This window comes from Drosophila pseudoobscura, chromosome X (genome assembly GCF_009870125.1).
Source record: "Drosophila pseudoobscura strain MV-25-SWS-2005 chromosome X, UCI_Dpse_MV25, whole genome shotgun sequence".
Classification (NCBI taxonomy): domain Eukaryota; kingdom Metazoa; phylum Arthropoda; class Insecta; order Diptera; family Drosophilidae; genus Drosophila; species Drosophila pseudoobscura.
Window position 1 is genome coordinate 2,267,144 of NC_046683.1, and position 21,687 is coordinate 2,288,830.

The 21,687-nt window shown below is 48.8% G+C and overlaps 3 protein-coding genes across 6 annotated transcripts in view; 2 read left to right on the forward strand and 1 right to left on the reverse strand.

Moving 5' to 3' along the window:
* Cda4 (chitin deacetylase Cda4) overlaps positions 1-9,644 on the reverse strand; it is a 42,761-nt gene extending 33,117 nt beyond the window's left edge. The window contains exons 1-2 of one of the 2 annotated variants that reach the window (XM_033383052.1): positions 9,364-9,644; positions 2,724-2,750 (exon numbers count right to left, since the gene is read on the reverse strand). In XM_033383052.1, coding sequence (XP_033238943.1) covers positions 2,724-2,750; positions 9,364-9,421 — 85 coding nt within the window. In that variant the 5' untranslated portion in view covers positions 9,422-9,644. The remainder of the gene's footprint in view (positions 1-2,723; positions 2,751-9,363) is intronic. The other variant, XM_033383053.1, reaches the window with a different exon arrangement.
* LOC6899308 (uncharacterized) lies at positions 5,719-7,797 on the forward strand. 3 transcript variants are annotated; one of them, XM_015188950.2, is made up of 3 exons: positions 5,719-5,969; positions 6,741-6,895; positions 6,954-7,797. In XM_015188950.2, the coding sequence occupies exons 2-3, from the start codon at positions 6,751-6,753 to the stop codon at positions 7,793-7,795; spliced, it is 987 nt and encodes a 328-aa protein (XP_015044436.2). In that variant the 5' UTR covers positions 5,719-5,969; positions 6,741-6,750; the 3' UTR covers positions 7,796-7,797. The 3 variants fall into 3 exon arrangements, with proteins under 3 accessions (XP_015044436.2, XP_033238946.1, XP_002136221.3); XM_033383055.1 differs by having other exon boundaries at positions 5,719-5,886; positions 6,740-6,895; XM_002136185.3 differs by lacking the exon at positions 5,719-5,969 and having other exon boundaries at positions 6,102-6,895.
* A 3,161-nt stretch (positions 9,645-12,805) lies between the features above and the next one.
* Positions 12,806-14,710, forward strand: LOC6902291 (uncharacterized). The gene has a single exon (XM_002133782.3). The coding sequence runs from the start codon at positions 12,911-12,913 to the stop codon at positions 14,573-14,575; it is 1,665 nt and encodes a 554-aa protein (XP_002133818.2). The 5' UTR covers positions 12,806-12,910; the 3' UTR covers positions 14,576-14,710.
* The last annotated feature ends 6,977 nt before the right edge of the window (positions 14,711-21,687 follow it).

Here is a 21,687-nt window from a genome sequence, read left to right on the forward strand (position 1 = left end):
TCCGCAAAAAAGCAAAAGCACAAATAATGAGTACTTTTGGGGGGTCGCAAGCCTGGATATCCTGGAAATAGATCTCTACTAAAGCCTTGTACATAGTCCTTCACACATTTGGCCATCTACTAGCCCAGAGATCGGCTGCAGAGGCTCTTCTGGGGGTCAAGAGGAGACCAAAAAAGTGCCATCTATGCAGCAGCAGAATGCGAGTTTGATTATCTCTTTGCTGAGAAGAGAGAACAGCCTTGTACTCGGCCTAAAATCAGCGAAAATAAACGATTAAAAGCCATAGAAATAGATAGAACGGGGGATATTTTAAACGATTTATGTATACCTCAAATTGTACAAAATATTTCCCACTCACTGCCTTTGACCGCACAAATCTGATCATAATCGTAATCCCCTGGCCAAGGGTATTGCATAAATGAAACCAAATTAATGAAAATATTTCAAAAATCGAAATCCAAATCCAGCAAATCCCCCGCAGTCCCCCGCACGGGGCGGCAAGGTGGGCGAGGTGGGGAGGTATCGTTCTGTCGCGGTCTTGGACAAGTTTCAACTATAATGAATATAAATTGACTAACGGCATTAGATTAACACGCGCCTAAAACGCAAACAGCAAAAATCCACAGCAAAACGTCGCGAGGTCCGGCGGCCATATTCCCGTTTCCCGTTTCCCATTTCGTCGCTAAATCGATGCGAAAGCGTTTTCACAGGGGGTAAGTGGGGGAGAATTTGGCGGATTTCGGGATGAAATCAATTGAACGAACCACGCCCCCACGGCTGGGGCTGGGGCTGGGGCAATTGTTCATAAAGTATTCATTCCATTTTGGGCTCTAAATGTTAATCAAATGAAAACTATTATTGGACACAATTGCATTGCGTGTACGCAGCACGAGCCACAATAATTATAATTATAATAAATATTTGTCAGTTTTCTATGATTTTTCACTGTTGCCAGGGCATGAAAATGGCAATTAATTGATAGCCAAAGCCGCCGCCGCCCCCCTCCCCACTGAACATTTTTGGGGATTATTGGGAATCAAAGAAGGGGTCGCTTTAAACAGATACTCCTCGCATGGTAATCGATCCGCAAACAATACTCGGGCTCTCTGGTTTTTCTCTCAGTTGAGTTCACCTCTGCCCTCGCGCCTGTACAGAGCATATCTTGATTCAATGATGTATTCGGTGGGCATTTGGTAACCTGTCCTCGTCGCCATTACCATTACCAGTCGATGGCAGGCACTCCATCGACTCACTTAACCGGGGTCAAAGTGCATTTTGGCCGGCGATGGCTGGCAAAAAAGAGCTCCCAGCTCGGTAAATTTCCATGGACAGACCCTGTTTTATTTCGCCACAGTACGTATTGGTTTTACTTCCTTTATTTGCAGGTTATTTATTTATTTTCCACACACACACACTCTTTAGTTCCTTTTGCTTTGCTCTCGGTATGGAAATATGGTTTATTATGCAGGGAGTAGCCCCAGCCCCAGCCCCATCGATGCCTCTCGAACTGATATTTTTTGATACCGATTAGTGCTAAGTGAATGGCTTTAAAAGTAAAGGCTTTAATGTTCCTTTAGTGTGTGGATGGAGGATGGAAGCCATCTCGATCAGCCGGGTTTGAGTATACGAAAAAAGGAAGGAAAATATAGATGAAGAAAAACTTTAGGACGTTCTGCCAGCCCTCCAACCTGAAAGGAACATCCGCTAATAGCAGAATTTTTTAGCAAAATATATATACATATGTATGTCGACCGCAGAATGGCAACAAAATTCCAGTTAATTTAAATGGAATGTGTGTGTAAAATAAACAATAACCAACCAGCAAAAACAGCCAATAGCAAATAAATTAAATCAAATGAAAATGCTGTACCACAAAACAGAAAAAAATCCACGATAAATAGCAAAACCAAAGAGAGAGAGAGAGAGACAAGAGAAAGGGAGAGCTGAGAGTGAGCAAAAACATTTTCATATAATTATTATGGCTAATTAATATTTATTAACCAGACCATCTACCATCCACCATCTACCAACCACCATCTGGCCATGTCCGCGTCACGTGTCCATGTCAATGTCCTAGCCCTGGGCCACTTCAAAGCAGGGGCCATATTACCAGAAACTGTTACAAGAAGTCACAGTTAATGAGGCGACTTCCTCTAAGCGGCTTACACCACCACCGTTGCAGCCGCCGCCCCCCCCCCCCCCCCCCCCCCCCCCATTGTCGAGAGACAGAGAGGGAGGTCTGTGTCTCTGCAGTGATTCAACTCTTGAGGGAGTGCCACTTTAAAGTTCAGAAAAATAATAATGAGGGAGGGCAATTGATTGAGGAGGAGGATTGAGCGGTAACCCGGCCTTCGAAGGAGTTGCTGCTGTGGCTAGAAGGAGCCCTGAATGCTAACCCCTAGTTAAACGAGTTAGTCAAAGATTTGGCTGATTAGGCAAATGCCAACAGACTCGAATAAGCATAGAAAGTGTTTGTTAAGAATATCGTATACCAATCATGCAGCCTGCCAGGCTTAACTAATAGTTTTAGTATTATTTGAGGGACCCTGCACATCCTGCACATCCTGCTGTTGTTTCTAGTATCTTAGAGATCTCTTTTTTGAAGGACTACAGCTCTTCTGCTTCGTTCTACAACTGTTACACTCCTGCTGTTAGTGTCGTGAGTGGCAACTGTACTACTGTTACTGTCGTGCCGCACTGTTGGCCTCCTGTTATCGTCATACCTGCTGCTGCTGCTGCGGGGACGATGACTGCACGGCAATGAAAAGACGAAAAAATAATGATAATAATTAATTTATTGTACATTTATTTAAAAAGTCATAAGGCCAATTACAGGGAAACTGCTTCTCTTTTTTGCTTCTTGTTGCTTTTTGCCTTTCGCTTTTTTTTTTGTTCATTTGTTCGATTCCCTTAATTGAGAAATTGCGGAAATGCGGAAAATAATAATTAAAAATAAGCCCAAAAACGGTGGACCGTTCAAAGGGATCGGAAAACGCTGTCCTGGCCCGCTCCAAGGAACAAATTAAAGTGTCCGCGAACCGAACCGAACCGAACCGTGCAGCAAAATGGGGAAGAACCTTGGAACTCTCGAGCCAAAGGCCGGAAACATTTTTATTTTATGCACATCGTGCAATAATTTTTCTTTTTCTTGTTTCATTTTTCCCCCTGCCCCAGCCCCAGCCCCATCCGCAGACCCCTTCCCTGCCATCGCCTTTCACCGTTTTCCCGCCACGCGTTTTTCTTCTTCGTTTTTTTTTTTTTTTTTAATTGTTGATGTTTTCCCTCGGCATTGCATTGTTGTTGCAGTGGCGATTTTTCCTTTCGCATGGCTATAATTTATTTAACATTTTTGCGGCAGTTTAAAGCGAGAACCATGGCAGCGACACGGAGAAACAGAGACCCACGTGTCCGTCCGCAGCGACACGCAGAGAAAGAGACAGCAACATCGACATCGACAGCGAGTGAATCGAGTGCCGACTGCAGTTTGCAAATTTAATTCAATTTTATTTGAATGATTTTCGATCAATCACAAATCGGCAGAGCCGCAGTACAAGCACGGAATCATTATAAGGATTATAATTGTGAGAGGAGGCTAAAGAGCCATCAAATGCACGCCGACATTCGACCCCCTTGTGGGGGTCATTAACCCTAAAAGTTCGGGGAATTGCCTCAAGCCGATGAATGTTTAAAGAAAACACTTTACGGATAAATGGGAGTGCTTCTTCAACCACCGATCGGCAGCAACAGAGAGCGTGAAATTATATGGAGGAAAGGGCAACAAACATATGAAAGGAACACCCAGAGAATCTTTCCTACGATTAGGTCTAGGGTGTCCCTCCTATAGGCAGGCCATAGGGATCTAACATTTGAATCCTGCACACATGAAGCATGGGAAGCATCGATTCTCATGGGAAAAGGTCACTTAAGAATCCACTTGAGATCACAGAAAGAGCAAAGGTCATAAACTAGTCAATTTTTCACTTGAAAATGAATTAAATATGATCCTCCCTTCGGCCTGCTACCCTCATGATAGGAGGTCCATTTTATGGATATAGTCCTAGCTGAATGCAAAAATATCTCGGGAAAACTCCTGTAGTGGGGGCCTGGCCACTGTTTCTGTTTTCTGTGAATCATTAAAATATATATGCATATTTTTCTCTGGGTCTGGGCTTGGGCAGCTCTTTGTTTTCGTGCATTTTCAGTACCGTTTTTTCCCCATTTTCCCCGAAAGGGCCAAAAGGGAAAACGGGAAAAGGCAAAAGAAAACGGGGAAAAAGGCAGGGACAAGGCAAGGGAATGCGCAATCATTCGCCTCCATCTGATACTCCATCATGAGTGCATATGAATGCAGGGCACATATCACTCACTTCGAAGTGCTCTCAAATCTATAATTTGTTACTTTTCAAGTATCTTTTTGAATGGAAATATCCCCATTCCCATATTGTAAATCGAATGTCTTGGGAGCGCTTGTTACCCTGTGATTATTATTTCTCCAAGGATACGCTTGAGAGGGAATGCGAGGTGTGTTCTTTGGGTTTTCAGAAAGAAAAGCTTAAATTGCATTTCCCTCACGGCAGCTTTTGCTCCTTCCCGTCCCTTCCCTTCCCTTCCCTTCCCTTCCCTTGCCTCCTCTCATACCTCCATTTCCTTTCGCCTCGCCTCGCCTCGCCTCGCTTCGTTTTTTATTTCATTTTCTTTCACTTAAAACATTTCCCATTCAGCTGCTGTCTCTGTCTGGCCATCGTCTGTACACCTTTCGCTCTGTCTCTGGCCATCTCTCTCTCTCTCTCTCTCTCTCTCTGTCTCTCTCTCTGTGTCTTTCTGCTTTTGATGCCAGTGTATTTGTATTTGTTTTTGGTTAAACGGTTTTCGGCTTTGCTTTTGCTGTTGTTGTTGCTTCTTTTTATCCGTTGTAGCATTTTCAAGTAATTTTTCACGCATTTCTGTGGCTGCTTTGCGCCTCATTTTTCACGCCTGTCCATGTGTGCCTGTCCCTCTCTCTCTCTCTCTCTTTCTCTTTCACTCACTCTCTGTGTCTCTCTCTCGCGCGCGCTCTGCCTCTCTGTGCGAGAGTGTGTGTTAAGCTGCTTAAATGTTTTTGTCGCTTCCTTTAGCAACATTGCTATTTTTTAATACCCATTACCCGCCGCGTCCAAGAGGGGATATTATCATTTTCCAAACGAGATAATCTCGAAATTATTCTTCAAAAGAAATCGTGTATGACTCATTCTACGGCGAGAACATTGGAATGGTTCTGGCTGCGCACCCCCCCCCCCCTCCCCCGCTGCCCCCAGCCCATTCCCCTTCAATAAACATCGGCAGCCACATAAACAAAGTCACAACAGGCGACGGCTCTGCCTGCCTGCTGATCGCGCCCCTCTTTGCAAATCAGCAGAAAATTTCACTCACATTTCACTCGACGATCAATTACATACTCGCACTCGTGCATGCTCTGACGATGGAGGCTCCAATTACCTCTCAGTCTCTTTCAGGGCTCTCTCTCTCTCTCTCTCTCTCTCTCTCTCTCTCACAAGAGCACCAAGAGTCGGTTCTGTGCTCATTCTCGCAGCAGGAAACAGCAGACACCGAGTGCTGGAGAGGCAAGCAGTGCACTGCCCCTCTCTCTCTCTCTCTCTCTGTCTCTCTCTGTCTCTCTCTCCCTCTCGTTATGAAATACAGATTAAATTTGGTCGCCTTCTGAGTTGCTTGGCGATAAGTTCGATTCAGTTGCCATATGAAATTCTCGACATGACGGCCGTCCAGCGCGCACTCTTATCGTAGTTTATGATTAAATGAATGAATACTCGCGTTTAAACATTCTCTAGAGGTCATCGCGACTAAGAAACTGTATTAGTTCGAAGTGAAATTGCAGTATTTTATATATGTATGTGGTATTAATTTTGTGATTCCCCGAAAAGACCCATCCGCCCGGGGGTATTCGCACAGTCGCTCCCTTTCTGTGGCTATCTGTGAGTGTTTCTGTTGCTGCTTTTCAGCATTTACAACACTTAAATTGTAAATAATGCCGATTTGGTTAGCCCCAAAGAGAGACAGCAAGGGGCAGAGAGTGGAGGGTAGGGGGGAGGGGGGGTGAGAGGCAAAACCTCGGCATTCACTTTTCGAGTGTGTAATGGCCAAAGCCACTTGCCTTTGTCAACAAATTTGCGTTTAAATGGCTCATGTGACTGCCAGGCACACAGCCACCATGGTGCCGCCCCGCCCCGTACCGCCCCGTACCGCCCATCCAGCGAGTGGTGGTATCCATCCTTTCTTTTGTTCTTTGCGATTCGGATTTAATGTATTTTTAAATTATGTTGATTTCTTTCGCTCTGGCCTGCGCGCACATCAGCGGAGTAAAGGAGGATAATCTTCTCCTTTCTCCTGTCTTCCCGCTCCGCCAGGAGACGGCCGAAACAGAGGACTAGAACTGGAGACAGGCTGAACTGAGTGTGTGTGTGGCGCTCTTTCTCTTAATTGGCTTTTCATTTTGCGGAGAATGGGATTTGGCCTTGGGCTGTGTCGCAGCATGAGGCATTAATCAACACTGGCTTAAGCCACACGAATGACTGATGGAAGCAGTTCTGCCACAATTTTCTAAGAACAAAATTGTTAAGCTGGCAGCACTGGATGGAAGGCACATATATCCCTTAGTTCCTTAGTTCAAGTTAAAGTTAAAGTTCCTTACTTTTGACCCAACAACATAACCTAAAACTTGTTCCAATATTTACATGAATGTATAGAAGAATCACCATGAATCTGCACAATTTTATGGTAGCATTTTTGAATGAATTCTGCGCGAAATTCAAATGGCCGTTGGCCACGTACGAAGTGCTTCCGAAGCGCAATGGCTTTTTTTGTATGCTGAAGTTCAAAGATGTGTCTACCACTGGCGAGGGTAACGTAACAACATGGTTGCAAGAATGCTGTTGCACGCTCATCACGGTTTCTTTCAGGCGCCTCGAAGAACATGGCCAAACAGGTGGCGGCTCTGTGCATGTGGAAGAAGATACTCAAGATACCGGTGATCAGTGCCATCCTGAACCAGTCCGATGCCTCGCTGATGATGGCCACCAGCGCCCTTGCCTTGTTCGGGGAGGACTATTTGCTGAGCCTTAAGCAGCGCAAGAAGCTGCGCGACCTTCTGGTCCTCGTGGCGGCCAACATGGAAGGCGAGCCACTTGCCATCGCAGAGCCCATCGCAGAGCGCATCGTAGAACCCATCGCAGAGTCCATCCCCACTCCAGCGAGCCTTGGAATCTACGAACTGCCGTATCCGGATGTCGAACCTGTTGTGAAGTATATGACTGAGGCAAAGGTACCTCCTCTTGTGCACGTCAGACCCAAGCCATCCACCATCCGAAAGAAAGCTCCAGAGAGCCTGGGACACAACGGGAGTCCGTATCCGTATGAGGAGGCTGCTGAGAAGACAGTCGGCGAAAATTCTCTCAAGCTGGATCCTCATTACGGGCGAAATATACCCGACCCCGGCTCCACCTCATATGGCATGCGCACCCACCTCTTGCAAGATGATTATTTTTATAAATTTCCCAAAGATCTCAAAGAGGCTGCTTTTAGGGTCATCAACTCCAAGGACTTTGAGACCAGGAAGGAACAGGCCGAGGCCCTGCTGGCCGCCTTGCAGCTAAACTACACCTTGGCCCCGGTGGCGTGCAAGAGCACCAAGGATCCGCTCGTCTCATTGAAGCTCCACTGTGATTATAATGGGCTGTTTATAGACCAAAAGAGCAACATATATAACCATATCATCGAGTACCTCGCCGATATGCTAAGCTAAAAGCAAAAGACAGCAAAAAAGGACTGTATCCAAGACAAGGAGACCCCTAAGAAGGATGTATTTTTTTACTGTATCATGTAGAAGGCTCTCAGGAATAAAAAAATTTCAAATAAATCTTCATAGAAATTAATTTGAGGCCATTCTCCGGCTATAATAGTGATTATTTCCTTGTGATATGAGACTGAGAGACAGACGGAAATTAGCTCAAAAATGTATACGTATAGTGTGGCAGATGGCACATGCCCCTCTTTGATTGTAGGGTACCAGAAGTCAATTATGCAATGCTTTCGATGCTGGCTTTTCGGTTGAGGAGATGCGATGCGATGCGATGCGATGCGACTCGATTCGATGGCAAAATAATATTTAAATGAAAACCAAAAGGCAAAATCAATGTCACAATCAAAAGTTGCATAAATAAAGCTCTCTCTCTCTTTCTCTCTCTCTATGTGTCTCTCTCTCGCTCTGGCCCGTGCCCCCTGCTCCGTGCTTCTTGCCTCTTCTGTGCTGCTTCTGTTATACATAGATTGGCATTCCCGTCTGGCCTGTCCGCAATATCCACTGTCTGTTACGGTGTCAGCAGCCATTTACAATTTACAATTTACATTTTTTTTCAGAGTTTTTACGTTAACGTTTACATAATTCAGGCAATAAGCGCCGCTCGAAACAAGTTTTGTAAGCCAGAAAGGCAGGCAGGCAGGCAGGCAGGCAGCCCCGCTGAGGCGGCACAAAAGAAAGTGAAATCGAAAGAAGAAATTTAACACATATACTCGTATTTAGTAGGTACATATATTGAACGATACACAGAGTATAGGATGGATTGATTACGAGGGGAGTTGGATGCAAATAAAAGTAGGCGGATAGGCAAATAAACGAAAGCAAAAGTTGACCATGAAAATCTCTCTGTGTGTGACAGAGACAGGCAGACAGATCAGATTTGCATATTCATGAAGTTCATGAATCTGGCAGATACATATTTCCGATATCCGTGTGTATCCGCGAGGTATGTAAATGTGTGCCGCTTGCTCTGCCGCTTGCTCTGCCTCTGGCTGAATCGTTAATTAGTATGAGCAACTATCTGCAAAAGCTGCCGCTAATCAAGTTGGAGGTCAGTCCGGCAGTTGCCGATTACGTAAAAGGAAGAGCGATGCGGCCTGGCTGGAGATGAGAGTCCAAGTGCCCCCCCCCCCACCCCCACGGCCAGGACAGCGCTGACCTTGCACAGCGGCTGGGTGGGGGTGGGGGGTAAAACCAGTTGGACAGACTGCCAGACGAGATGCCATCATCTTCCATGTTACCTAATTCGATGTCGTACAGGAAGCAGACCTCGCAGGCACTCCACTCAGAGAGAGAGAGAGAGACGGGTGTGTAGGGGGGTGGGGGGGGGGGGGCTTTCTTTTGGCTTTATTTCGCTGGCAATCGAAACACGAACACACAGTAACAAAAAACTGACCACAAAACAAAAAAATAATGATATAGGGGTATATGTACTCGTATATGGACTCGCAACGAATGCGGAAACGCTAGCCAGATGGTGTGTGGCGACTCCTTCTGCTGCCCAGGACACTTACCGTTCACACTAGCCACAATGAGCAGCGTTGCAGCGACTAGACAATGCTGCAGTTGCATCTTGAAGCTTCCACACACCGATTCGATTCGATACGATTCGATTCTGTCTTGGGCGGTCTTTGCAACGTGGTATCGATTCAACAGCGGTCTCGATTCGATTCGAACTCGATTCGAGCGAAACAGCGGGAGAGCGAGACAGAACGAGAGGGCGAGCGAGGGAGAGAGAGACGTCCGCCGCGAGCAAATGCAAACCGCCAACTGATCGAAGACTTGGGCCAACAAATTGCAAGAAGCCAACACTTGAGTGGCCAGCCACTTGGCCAAGTTAGAGCCGCAGAGCACTCGCTGGATGAGTGGCTTCGAGAGCAGCCAGAGATGCTCTCTGGGAACACAGATGGGAAAAAAGGCTAGAAAACTGCTGTGGAAAATAGCTAGAAGACAGAAAAAAGTGCCCGCAAAACGGCGCATGGAGAAGGTAAGCATTGAACTCCTTGGATTGTCTTCTTAGTACCTTTTGCTGCTACTTAAGTCCAGAATTTTGTACCTTTGAAGCATTCAGTAATCGAAACGCTTCCAGCCAAAACCCACAGCTCTGATCGGCGTTCGATGGATCGTTCGAGTGCGGAGCTCGGCAAACAAACTCAATTCACTTTCAACTGGAACTGGTATTGGGCTGGGGGCTCTGTCTCTGCTCCGTCTACGTCTCCGTCTCCGTCTCTATCTGGGCAATATGGCTGGATTCGTTGGCGTTTCAGTCTGCAGCCGGTTTGAGCCGAGTCGGAGCTGGGCTGTGCTGGGCGCATGCGTGCGCATTTCAATGAGGGGCTCCGCCATGTGGGCTCCAAGCGATACCCAGCATAATGGCCTGCCCATCCATATGCATGACAGCCTATCGTACCATCTGCCTTGGATCTATCTATCTGTCTGTCTATCTGTGTATGTATATATGGCTTATAGCTTCTAATGATTGGAACAAGTTCTTGGCTCATTTCAGATGCCAGATGCGGACATATCGGACCCTCGGGGTGTACCCACAGTGTTTGCATATCAATCAAGTGTTAATTGAATAATACAGTTATCGGCAACTGCAGACACAAGAGAGACAGGCACCCACAACGTAGATTGCATCATCAACAAGCCCATTCGCCGGAGAACCCATCGAGAACCTCAGCCCGTGGATAACTTTATTGGCTTCGTGTCGTGACTGAGTGAACCACAACAACCACACAAACCAGTTGGCCGAAAACTTTAACGTTTCGTGTCTAGAACCCGCCAGCCAAAAAAAGAAAAAACAATCCAATAATTAAATTTCAAATTCAATTCCAGAAGAAATATTCATCGAAACCTATGCAAGCCACAGACTTGATGGAGAATCAGTTGAAAGAGTTGGCTTTGCTGCCAACGATCTGGCTTATAGCCATGGGATGGTAGGAGTATCTGAGGGCGAGGATGATATCTGTACAGATCTGTGCCCGATCTTGCGACATCCCGCCCCTGCGATGGACAGATGGACAGATGGAATCCGAGTCCGAATCAGCAAAACTGGTCACCAACCAGTATATTCCGATACATACATATATTTAGCCCGGCTCTGCACCTGTACGGGCATTCGATGCACAAAAACTTTCGATTTTAGTTTGAAATGTCAATAGAACTTGAATTCATTTAGGGTTTCTGCTGCTGGCGCTGTTGCTGTCGCTTTATCCGGATTTCATTTGATTTGACTTTGGCTTTTGTACACACGGCGTACACACACACACACACGCGCGTAAACAATTTAATTTTGAAACAATGGGAATTTATAAATCGAGATACGGATAACCAGAGATAAGTCCGTCAATGAACAGTCCGTCTGTCCCTTTGATGGAAATTTGAAAATTCAAATTTGAAACTGAAGAGCAACTGAATCGGCTGAGCGCGGGCTTAGTCTTAATACCCTTGCTTTAGCTAGTATATGTATTAAATGTGATTGGATGGAGACTCTTTTTGGCTCTGAAAGTGAAAGTAGAGAGAAGCTCCCTCCTCTCGAGTCGGGCAATCAAGATCTGTGTCTGTGTCTCTCTGTGTGGACAAGTGGACAAGTTTTTTGGGCTCTGTGAATAGCCAATGAGTACTACTCACAACTCACTTTGGACCCGTCGTTGGGGGGGGGGGCCTCCCATTGCCCTTCCTGTAAAATTATTTGCATTTCCAAAAAACTATTTCCCCTCCAAGTGGGGCACACACACGAGATTTTGTTTTGTTTTGTTTTGTTTTGGTTTTTTTTTCATGAATATTCATGCACTCAGTGCGGTTCATGGCTATAAGGCTGAAACTGAGAACACAATCGACCTCGAATGGCAGGCAGAGCAATCCTTAAACGTTTTCTCAGGCTTCCCAACTAATAAAAAAAAACAGGAATTTGTCAGCTCATAGAATTTCGTTACGCACTGTATTTGGTGCGTATGTGGCAGTGGGAAAAATTGTTGGCCATTTAAACCAATAAATATGTAAATTTTTCATAAATTTAATTAAATTCACTCACAAAAGGGTCCCCAATGCCCCCCTTCCCCCCTTCCCGCCTTTACTGCAACGAAAGTTGTGGCCCTATAGCCTCCCCCCCACCACACCCCCACCCCTTTCCAGCACCCATTAAGAGGGAAAAAGTGGTGGAGAAATGAAGAAGTTTTCCTCTCTCTCGCTCGTATTTTGCGGAGATCCATGGCTGAGTTGTTTCAGTGAATGAGTGAGAATAAAAGTTGGAGAATTGTATGCAAATATCTATCGCTGGCGGAGGCATTGAGCGGATCCATCCAGCTCCAGCTCCAGCGCCAGCTGCAGGTGCCAGATGCTTGAAAGAGTGAATGCCTGGCTGACTGACTGACAGACAGACGGATGGACAGATGGACAGATGGAGTGACTGACGGAATGGCGGCTCCTTGGCAAGTCCTGAGACCGAGGCAAAAGTTATGAAAGTTTTTTGATGATAAATGGAGCTCCACCCCCCGCCCCACAAGAATTTTATAGTTTTGTTTATAACAAAACAATATAATACAACAATGGAAAGGCAAAGGAAAAGGAAAATGTATGCCTCAGCAGAAAGCACCATCCGATGGGGTGACCTACTCCTCCGGCACCCTCTCCTTGGTGTCTTTCAATTAGAATTTACTTAATTTTCCAGCGATTTTGGCTCAAAGGAATTGCATGAATTGACAATGCAAAAGAAGACCCTGCATAATACAAGTGAGTATTTTATTCTTTCAATTCAAATTAATGTCATATCATAGCTGGATATCCAGAGAATAATGAACGAAACCAAGGAAGGGTCGGAGTCTCGAGTCAGGGGCCTGCAGGGGCCCCTCCAAAGGTCCCACAGAAATGCCGATCGTCGTGGACGAGCCTCTCTGTAAGAAATAATCGGATAGTTTTGATTTGATTTACTTACGATATAAATATTCATTCCAGAACCCTTTGTAGGCACTTTGTGTACACTACAATTTCCAGACATCACTGAAAACAAGCTCAAACAACAAACGCTCACACAGATACACACATACAGAGCGATAAACCATGCCAAGCAGTGCCCGGGCGGAGCAGGAGCAGGAGCAGCAGCAGAGGTCCTCCAACCACTATTCAGACCGGCCTGGACCAAAGCTAAGGATCCCCGCCTCGGTGGCGCAGGCGACCTGGCACCGGCACCGAAAGAGCCGCACCAGACGGGCCTTGGCGTCGGCCCTGGACCGTCTTCGGGTGATGGAGAAGATGGTGCAGCTTCAGACTAAGCGGCACGATCGACTGCTGAGCAGCCTCCAGGAGTGCGGGGGCACCGGCAAGGGCACCCACAAAGGCACCCACAACGGCACCCACAATGGCACCGCCCCCGCCACACGCACTGGCACTGGCAGTGTGGAGACCCTGATCCGTGGCTCGGAGAAGGAGGAGGAGGCGGAGACGAGCGGCCAGGGCTGGCAGACGTTCATGGACTCGGTGAGGTGTCGCCTGAACGTCAACCAGGTGGTGCGACAGGTGCGCAACGATGCCGCCCTCACGCTGGACTTTGTGGTGCTGCTGGTGGCCGCCGCGCTGATCTCGTGCGTGGGTCTGGTGGGGAACAGCTACCTGCTGCTGTCCAGCAGCATGCTCATCTCGCCGCTGATGGGGCCGATCATTGCCGGCACGTTCGGGTCGGTGATCGGCGACCGGGGCCTGTGGTGGCTGGGCTTCAAGAACGAGCTGATCGGCATCGCCGTCTCGGCGGGAATCGGGTTCATCTTCGGCGTGCTCGTGTTTCGCTTGGGCCCCTTCTTCGCCATCGGCTCGGGCCTCACCGAGGAGATCGTCTCGCGCTGCACCATCCACGCCCTGGCCATTGGCATCATGACGGCCCTGGTCTCGGGCGCCGCGGGAGCCATCGCCGTTTTGGGCGGCAACACCGGCTCCCTGGCGGGCGTCGCCATCTCGGCCTCACTGCTGCCGCCGGCGGTGAACGCGGGCCTGCTGTTCGCCCTGGCCCTGGGCGCTCGGGTCCTGCACCGCGACCACGAGCTCATCCAGACCCTCGGCAAGCACCACGAGTACTCGAACAACCTGGAGACCGAGCTGCTGGTCTGCGCTCTGGTCAGCATGGCCCTGGCCCTCGTGAATGTCGTCTGCATTTGGGTGACGGGCGTGATCGTGCTGCTCATCAAGGAGGTGACGCCGGCGGTGCAGCGGAACCAGCAGTTCTGGCGCCACGACGTCCGTACCGCCCGCAGGGCGGCGCACCGGGATCCGGCCCTCCAGGAGGCCATCAACCGGTGGGACGAGCGGAGCCAGAGCCAGCTGGACTTCGGTGCGGACATCGACCTGGAGGCCCCGCAGTACCAGAACACCTGGTCGCCCGGCATGGACCGAATGCCCATCAGGGAGCATCTGCAGAGCAACTACCACACGGTCCACGGCTTCCAGGAGCTCTGCTTCACCCTCCAGAAGCTCAAGCAGGATCAGACTCTGGGCGGCCAGAGGGCGACCTCCACGGGGCCCACTGTAATGGAGCTGTTCGCCAGCATCAAGCAGGACAAGAGGGAGAGAGAAGTCAGCAAGGCAAAGGCCTCCTGCTCCGAGACAGTCCTGACCGGCAGGAGCGGTACCAGCCGTGGGCATGGAGCCTCGATCTGCCCTCCAGATCGTCCGCTGCGCCTGCTGCCCATCGGCAGGGCACCCATCGAGAAGGAGGAGGACGAATCGGAAGCTTAGCTCTGGTTTGCTCTGGAAATTGTAGCTAACCATGGGACGGTAGCCGACTTCTGCAAAGCAACTACTTTCTGTCGCATTATCTTGTTTGAAATGCTCCCTCTAAAGGCCATCTTCCATGTGAAAGTTGAATCTCTAGTCTCGTTCTACTTCCTGCCTCTTGGGGGGAGACTGAAAGGGGGAGAAGGGCTCTGGAAGAGCCCTCTATGCCCTGGATCTCTCTCAAAAGAGAGACCCTGTCCTTGCCCAACCCTTGGATCGCCTGGGCTATCGGATATTTGTATCCAGATATGATTCATGGCTGCTACTCTCATTAGGAATTTGTATATATGGCATATACAAAGCGGTTATCGCCCTCTCTGCCCTGTGCATACGAGTGTCCACTCCCTAATGCCATGGAAAATGGTAAATGGTAAATGGAAAATGGAAAATTTAATGTGCAAAAACTGGCCTAGGCATCGCATATGAATTGTGTTTGCACATTCTTATCGCTAACTAATTTCGCAAATCAACTGCACTGATTTCTGTTTACTTAATTGAAACTGAAAGATCAACAAAAAACAAAAACAAGACCCAAAAAAAAGGAGGAAAAACAACAAAATGGAAACCAGGAAACGACTTGGGGGATACCCCGTTTGGCAGGCATGTATTCGAGTGGAAGGCATATCACAGTGCAAGATGTACATAAAAATGTATATGGATAGACAGGTATTATCTTTCTGGTTCAAGATCGAAAGCAAAACCCCCCATCGAGGCTGCAGGTACAGGGTGGACACATTCTTTGTGAGTGATTGAAGTGGATCATGATTAGCAGTGGGCAGTGGGCAGGGCGCAGTGGGCGGGCGTTGAAATTGCATTTCCCAGGACGGAGGCAGAGGGGGGGCTGCTGCAGGGAGCAGTGGCGCAGAGCAAACAATTTCGAGTTTATTGCGAATTAGAATAAAGCGAGAGCTCCGCAATCCGAAACAAATCGAAATCAAATTGAAGCGCAATCTCCCATCCGTGAAGCGTTGGCTCAGCCAGTCAGGCAGTCAGCCAGGCAGGCAGTCAGCCAGGCAGGTCATGTGCCTCTGCAAATCAGGCACATTAATTATGAAGAATTGGAGCATCGCTGCAGGGCCGACGGTGCACGGTGCACCCCAAGAGGGGCTCTGCAGGGCGTTTCGTGTGTTGTAAAATGGGAAATTGGATTGGAAATATTTGCACGAAATTCCAATTCTCATTTTCAATTGACGCGCCAGCGATTATGCTGGACAATTTGTTCATTACGAGGCCCCACGGTAGCTGGACGTCCTGCCTCCTGCCGTTTGGTGGGGCGTTGCCAGTCGCAAATTTGAGGCACTGCCGCTGCTGCTCCACTCAATTACAGGCCTTTTGTGTTCCATCTGCGACTCGTGGCTCCTGGTTCCTGGCTCCTGGCTCCTGGCTCCCGACTCCTGTGTTTGGAGCCGTAACCGTAACCGTAACCGAAACCATTCCCGTAACCGAATCATCCGTCAGGTGCGTTTGTTGTTGTCTGTGTATTTGTGTGTCTGTGTGTGCCTCTGACCCCATGGGGTCAAACTGGCTCTGGAGTGGAGGCCACTGGCAACAATAACTGCAACGGCCGCAACGGAACGTCATGGCGATGGACGACGAACCAAAGCAGTGGAAAAGGCAGCTAAACCATAGAACAAAGCAGTGGAAAAGCCAAATAACCAAGCCGTGGATGAGCAGTCCAAAGCAGTTGCACTCCAACCAAAAGATAGGAGCAAGCAGTGGCAGCCTACCCAAAAGGAGGCAACCAAGCAGTGGAAGAGCGAGTCCCAGGAGAGAAAAGGAGTTCTCCGTTTATATTGGAACCCACAACAAACTTCGGATAAGATCCATGCGATCCGGCCCTACGAAAGGGTAATCCAGCTGAGATTCAAAGGCCATCATTTTGATTTGACAGATTTATGATTCAGAAGAGTCTAATTTCGGAATTTACGAACGAAGTACGCCGTCATGCACGGTTTCATTCATGAATGCCGCGTGCCCCATGCCCCATGCCCCATGCCCCATGCGCCGCACCTGCTGTGGCGGTGGGTCCTGAACAAGACATTGATGCCGATGCTGATGGAATGTGAATGAGTTATTTGCAGGAGTGGGCCTGATTGATGGGTCCCAGTGCCTGTCGAATAAATAGGAGATGTGGGATTCTATCAGTAACAGGATAATCGCTGTTAATCGCTGATAATCCAGAGGTATCCTGAGGGCAACTACTGCTCTCTCTCCCCCTCTCCCCCTCTCTCTCTCTCTTTTGATCCAGATACTGTCACCGACTCCATAAATCCCACATATCCATATACTCGCAGGACTTTGTGCATTTATAAAATATACTTATTTAAAAACAAATAAAAACCAAAACAAAAAAAAAAAGGAAAAAATTGAGGAAAATGAAATCGAAAATAAATTATTTAATAGAAATGAAAAGTTTTTCGATTTATTCTGGTGTTTTGTTGGAACTTTGTGCACGGCCACATAATTCACTTTGGCTGCCCCTCAGAGCCGCCTCAGGGGTCATCATCCATGGGGCATGGGGCAGCAGGTGCAGCGGCATAAATTTACGTTGAACGCGTAAATTTCGGGCAAATCCAGATGGGGGCAGCAACGAAATGAGATACAGATACGCAGAGAGAGAGAGAGGGGAGTGCCTGCTGCGGGTGCCTCGTGCGTTAGAGGCAGGCCTTGGATGGGGGGTGACAATGATTGGGGGGCCCCTGCCTTGCCCTGTGGCCCCCAGCGTTTGTTTGTCCCAGCCAAATAAACTCGAATAAAATGAAAATTTGCCGCTTGCCATTTCATTTATCGAAAGCCACTTCAGCCTTGGGTCCTGTTGCCGCTCCTGCCGCTGCTGCTGCTGGGGACCAGATGCCAGGGTTCTCTGACCAGTCTCGTAAATGACTTGAAGCGTTTTACACCTGAAAATGATTTCATTTTGCCCAGCGACGGCACCCTACCCTACCCCTCCTCCACTCCCCTCCCCCCGTACTGCTCACAATGCACAGTGAGAAAAAAAAGTGCCAAAAACTCACTGAATGGTGAATCTGTAGCCCAAAAACCACTTCAACGAAGAATTTGTGCGGTCGAACCGAGGGGCGCTGCCGCATAACACGTTTTTCTTACTTTCGAGGAAAAACACTATGATATTATGGGCTTTGGGAAACCTTTTGGGTCCAAACCTTCAAGTCCATGCGATTGTAAGCTTCCCTCTGAGCTGGATATATTTTCCCTCAGTGTAGCCCCCCCTCGTCGGCCAATGCCTCTGGTTTGTTTGCTCGCGCACTTTCAGTGCGTCGCCCAGGCATCCCCATGCCCCACTGCCCTCCCCGTCCTCCCTGTTGCTGGTGTCCCCAAAAAGTGTATTAAATAAAAAAGTGTCAACAAATATTGTTACGCTTCTGCACTCGGCGGCCACTGGCGGCCTCCTCCAGCGGCTAATGCGCAGAAAATTGGCCGAAATTTCATTTTGCAGCCAAGGCCCAGGATCCAGCGCCCAGGACTCAGCACCCAGCACCCCGTCTGAACGGAGGAGACCCAGGACCCTGGTGGTAACTAATGGAAGCGAAGCTTACTTTACTTGTAAGCAAATATTTGCAGGTGAAACAAAGTTACTCGCCCCACTGCCTCACTGTCTCTCCGTCCGTCCGTCCGTCCGTCTGTCAGTCAGGCCATTCCGGGCACCTGCACTCCGCCGGTGTGGGCGGGCTGCCGCGGGATTGAGATGGTCGAACATCAGCGCCACGAGCAGCTCCACCATCGCGTCGCGTCGCGTCGTGTCGCGTCCTGTCGCGTCCTGTCGCATCTAAGCTGTGTGCGGATTATCAAAGCAAACAAGCAAACTTACTGTGGATGCAGCAGCAGCGCCAGCGGCAGTGGGGCCTATGGCTGGGACAGCCCTCTCGCACCCTTTGACAGTTGACATTTTGTGATCGAATTTTTGCTGGAATTTTCACCCAAAATTCAATTAAAAAGAAGTATGGACCGAAAAGCAGCTGGGGCAGGGGAGCTGCCAGAATAGAAATCTAGACAAGAAGCGGATTGAATCTATTCCAAACTCAATGAATCATTGCTTTAATAAACCAAAAACGGGGCCATCAGAGGGGGTTTCTTCTTGGGATTTGAACACGTACCTACCGAGGATTATATGGAAGGGGAAACCAACATCCATGGTCTCTCGCTCTCTCTCGCTCTCTCTCGCAGTGTGCCTTAGCCGAGAATCTATTTTGTGTCCCCAAAAAGAGTTAAGTCATGACATTGCTTTGGCATGGCCCCATATCGTTTGATGATGTCAACATTCAGCCATAGATAAAGATACAAAAGTTGATTGTTTGTTGATGGGCAGCAGTGGCCTGTCTAATGGCTAGACGAGAACGGATGCCGCTAATGCGGCCAATAAATCAAAGCGAAAACGAAAACGAATCATCGGCGACCTACATCAATCAGGAGCAATCAGCGTTTGCTCATAACATAACAGGTTGACAGGACATTGAATCAGCAGCAGAAACAGAAGCAGAAGCAGCAGCAGCGAACGTTAAGCGGACACTTTTCCAGCTGATGGGCACAGAGACCCAGAAGCAGTAAAAGAAGCAGTAGTAGAAGCAGTAGAAGAAGCAGTGGCGAAACCAGCAAAGCAGTGACTGATGGGAGTCGCCTGTGTATGTGTGTGTGTGTGTGGGGGGAGGAGTACCGTACTAAAGTCTAATTAAGTTTTCATGGCTCTCTGCTTATGCTTACGTTTTGCCGTTTTGCCGTTCTGCGAGTGTGTCTGGACAGGGGCTCTGAATGAATGAATGGTCAACTTGATTAATTTGCGGCAGCTAGACAAGCATTAATAATCCGGTTAAAGTGTGTGCCACACACACATACATAGACAAATGCAAACACACTTAAGTACCGCTTGTGGCAACACACCAGCAAATAAATATAACGAGCACAGCAGCAGTAAACACAAACTTAGTATAAAAGTCAAAACAAAGCCACAAACTGTTGCCACTGCCACTGCCACAGACAGAGGGAGAGAGAGAGAGAGAGAGAGGCGACTCTAAGATACCCTAAAAGCCTTGAACCAAACCATGGGAATGGTTTGGCAGGAGGCTGGATGATGATCTGGCCATATCTGGTACTGTATATTCGAAAGGCTCGAAGAACCACCCCGAATCACAGGCAATCCCACAAACACAACATACCTTGGCAATCGCAGGGCATCAATAGATGGAGACATCTTATGCCTTATCGCCTCCGCAGTCCGGCTCCACTCGAAATGGAAAAGGGAAACAATATCAAAAGAAGGACGGGCGGACGGGACGGGGCGGGATGGCCTGGCTATGAAAACGCAATTGGTTTCTGGTCTTCCATGTATCACGAGCGCCATTTGCGTGGTGTCCGCGTGATGTACGAGCGATAACACCACACCCTATGGCCCACTGATTGTCTAGGACCAATCCACTGCTTGGGAAATTGTTGGCCAAAGCAGAGCAGTGGGTGAGGTCAGGTTCATAAGTAAGTCAATAAGTCACTTGGTTAATGACAACGACAGGAGTAGCATCAGCGGTAGCAGCGGCTGCCAGAAGGAAATTATCTCTCCGCTCTCTCTCTCTCTCTCTTTTTCACAGATGTCAGCAGTTTCTCTCACTGCTTGCGTAGGAACATTTGGGCTGCTGGCAACATGCTGCGGGGAACATTTTGGCTGGACAACATGCTGCGGGCTACAAATCTAGAAGTTTCCATTTCCAAAGCCCGATTTGGTGTGGTTTTATGCCAATGCCATTGTAGAAACAGCAAATGTTATAGAATGTCTATCCCAAGGGGCGATTATGGATTCCTTTCTGCTCCAGCTGTAGAGATGAAGATCCTTTGATGTGCCATAATCTATGGGACTCCCACAATCAAGTGATGACGGTGTCCAACGTGGAGACGTCTTTGTCCTCGCCATGGATAGACGAGGTCGTTAATCCTGCGTAGACTGTTGGCGCATGCCTTTCAGACTCGTATAGGTAGTGCTTTCTCCTGTCCCCTGTCCGGCTGAAAGGCTGCCATTGGGGATATTCCGCCTTCGTTTCACGGAAACGCCATTTGGTGGGTGCGCCAGTGCCCCAGGAGGTGCGCCAGTGCCCGCCTGAGCACGTGGCCCATGCGCAGGATGGCCTGGGTCGAATGAAGGCCTCTTACTGGATCTCAAGCAGCAGAAGCCACGGTACGTGGGGTGCAGATGTGCTTCCATTAGGAACTGGCGGCCCTCCACTGTAGGCGCCCTCTAAGATCTTGGCCTCGGGCTCGTTTCTGTAATTAAAGGGCGTTTAAAGAGTATACATATGAGTTTGGAGAGACACTTACGGCTTGATAAAAGGGTCTCCCACCCCACCAGATACCTGCAAAAAACCCCTTTGGAATAGTGCATCGAGTGCCATTTGAAAAGACTGATGTTGAGAATCTATTTCCCTCTGAGTGGTGTTTATTTTAAGATGTAGCTAATTAACTGGCTAGATTTAAAAAAAAGTGTTGTAGAGGACGATCAGCAGTAGCACCACAAGCACAATAGCCATCACGGATTGCCAGCCATTGGTCCTGCGACGAAAGGCCCCGGAGACAGGGGCGTGGCGCTTAGCATCGTTTGCGGCTGCGGCCCCGTACTCGGCCACGAAGTCGTCGTCGCCGTAGTCGTCGTCGTCGTCGTCGTCGTCGTCGTCGCCGTAGTCGTCGTCGTCGTCGTCGTCGTCGTCGTCGACCTCGTTGACGCCCTCGGCTATGATGAACTCGTACCTCCTGATCCGTGCATGATGAGCGGCACAATTGCGTGCAAGTTCGCGCGAGTACTGACAGATCCTATTCGCCCCGTTGTTGTTGTTGCCCAGCTCTTCGGCAAATGACTCGGAGATGGAGGACTCACGCCTTTCTGCATGCCAGGACATGCGACGCGCAGTAGCTGAGGAAAACACCTTGGCGCCCATCACGTCAGCGGGGACGGAGCGAGCTCTGGTGGTAATTGGGCGGCCAGCGCTGCGCACGCCCTGGGGCGACGTGTTCACCAGATAGAGAGCAGCCGCCAGGTACGCACGGCTCACGGGTTTCTTGGGCCTGCCGGCGACGAGTTC

Excerpts from the sequence above, each read along its gene's own strand:
- LOC6899308 (XM_002136185.3), top strand. The coding sequence starts at position 6,733 with ATGTATAGAAGAATCACCATGAATCTGCACAATTTTATGGTAGCATTT. Across the intron at positions 6,896-6,953 it reads TGTGTCTACCACTGGCGAGG|GCGCCTCGAAGAACATGGCC; the intron begins GTAACGTAACAA and ends GGTTTCTTTCAG.
- LOC6902291 (XM_002133782.3), top strand. The coding sequence starts at position 12,911 with ATGCCAAGCAGTGCCCGGGCGGAGCAGGAGCAGGAGCAGCAGCAGAGG.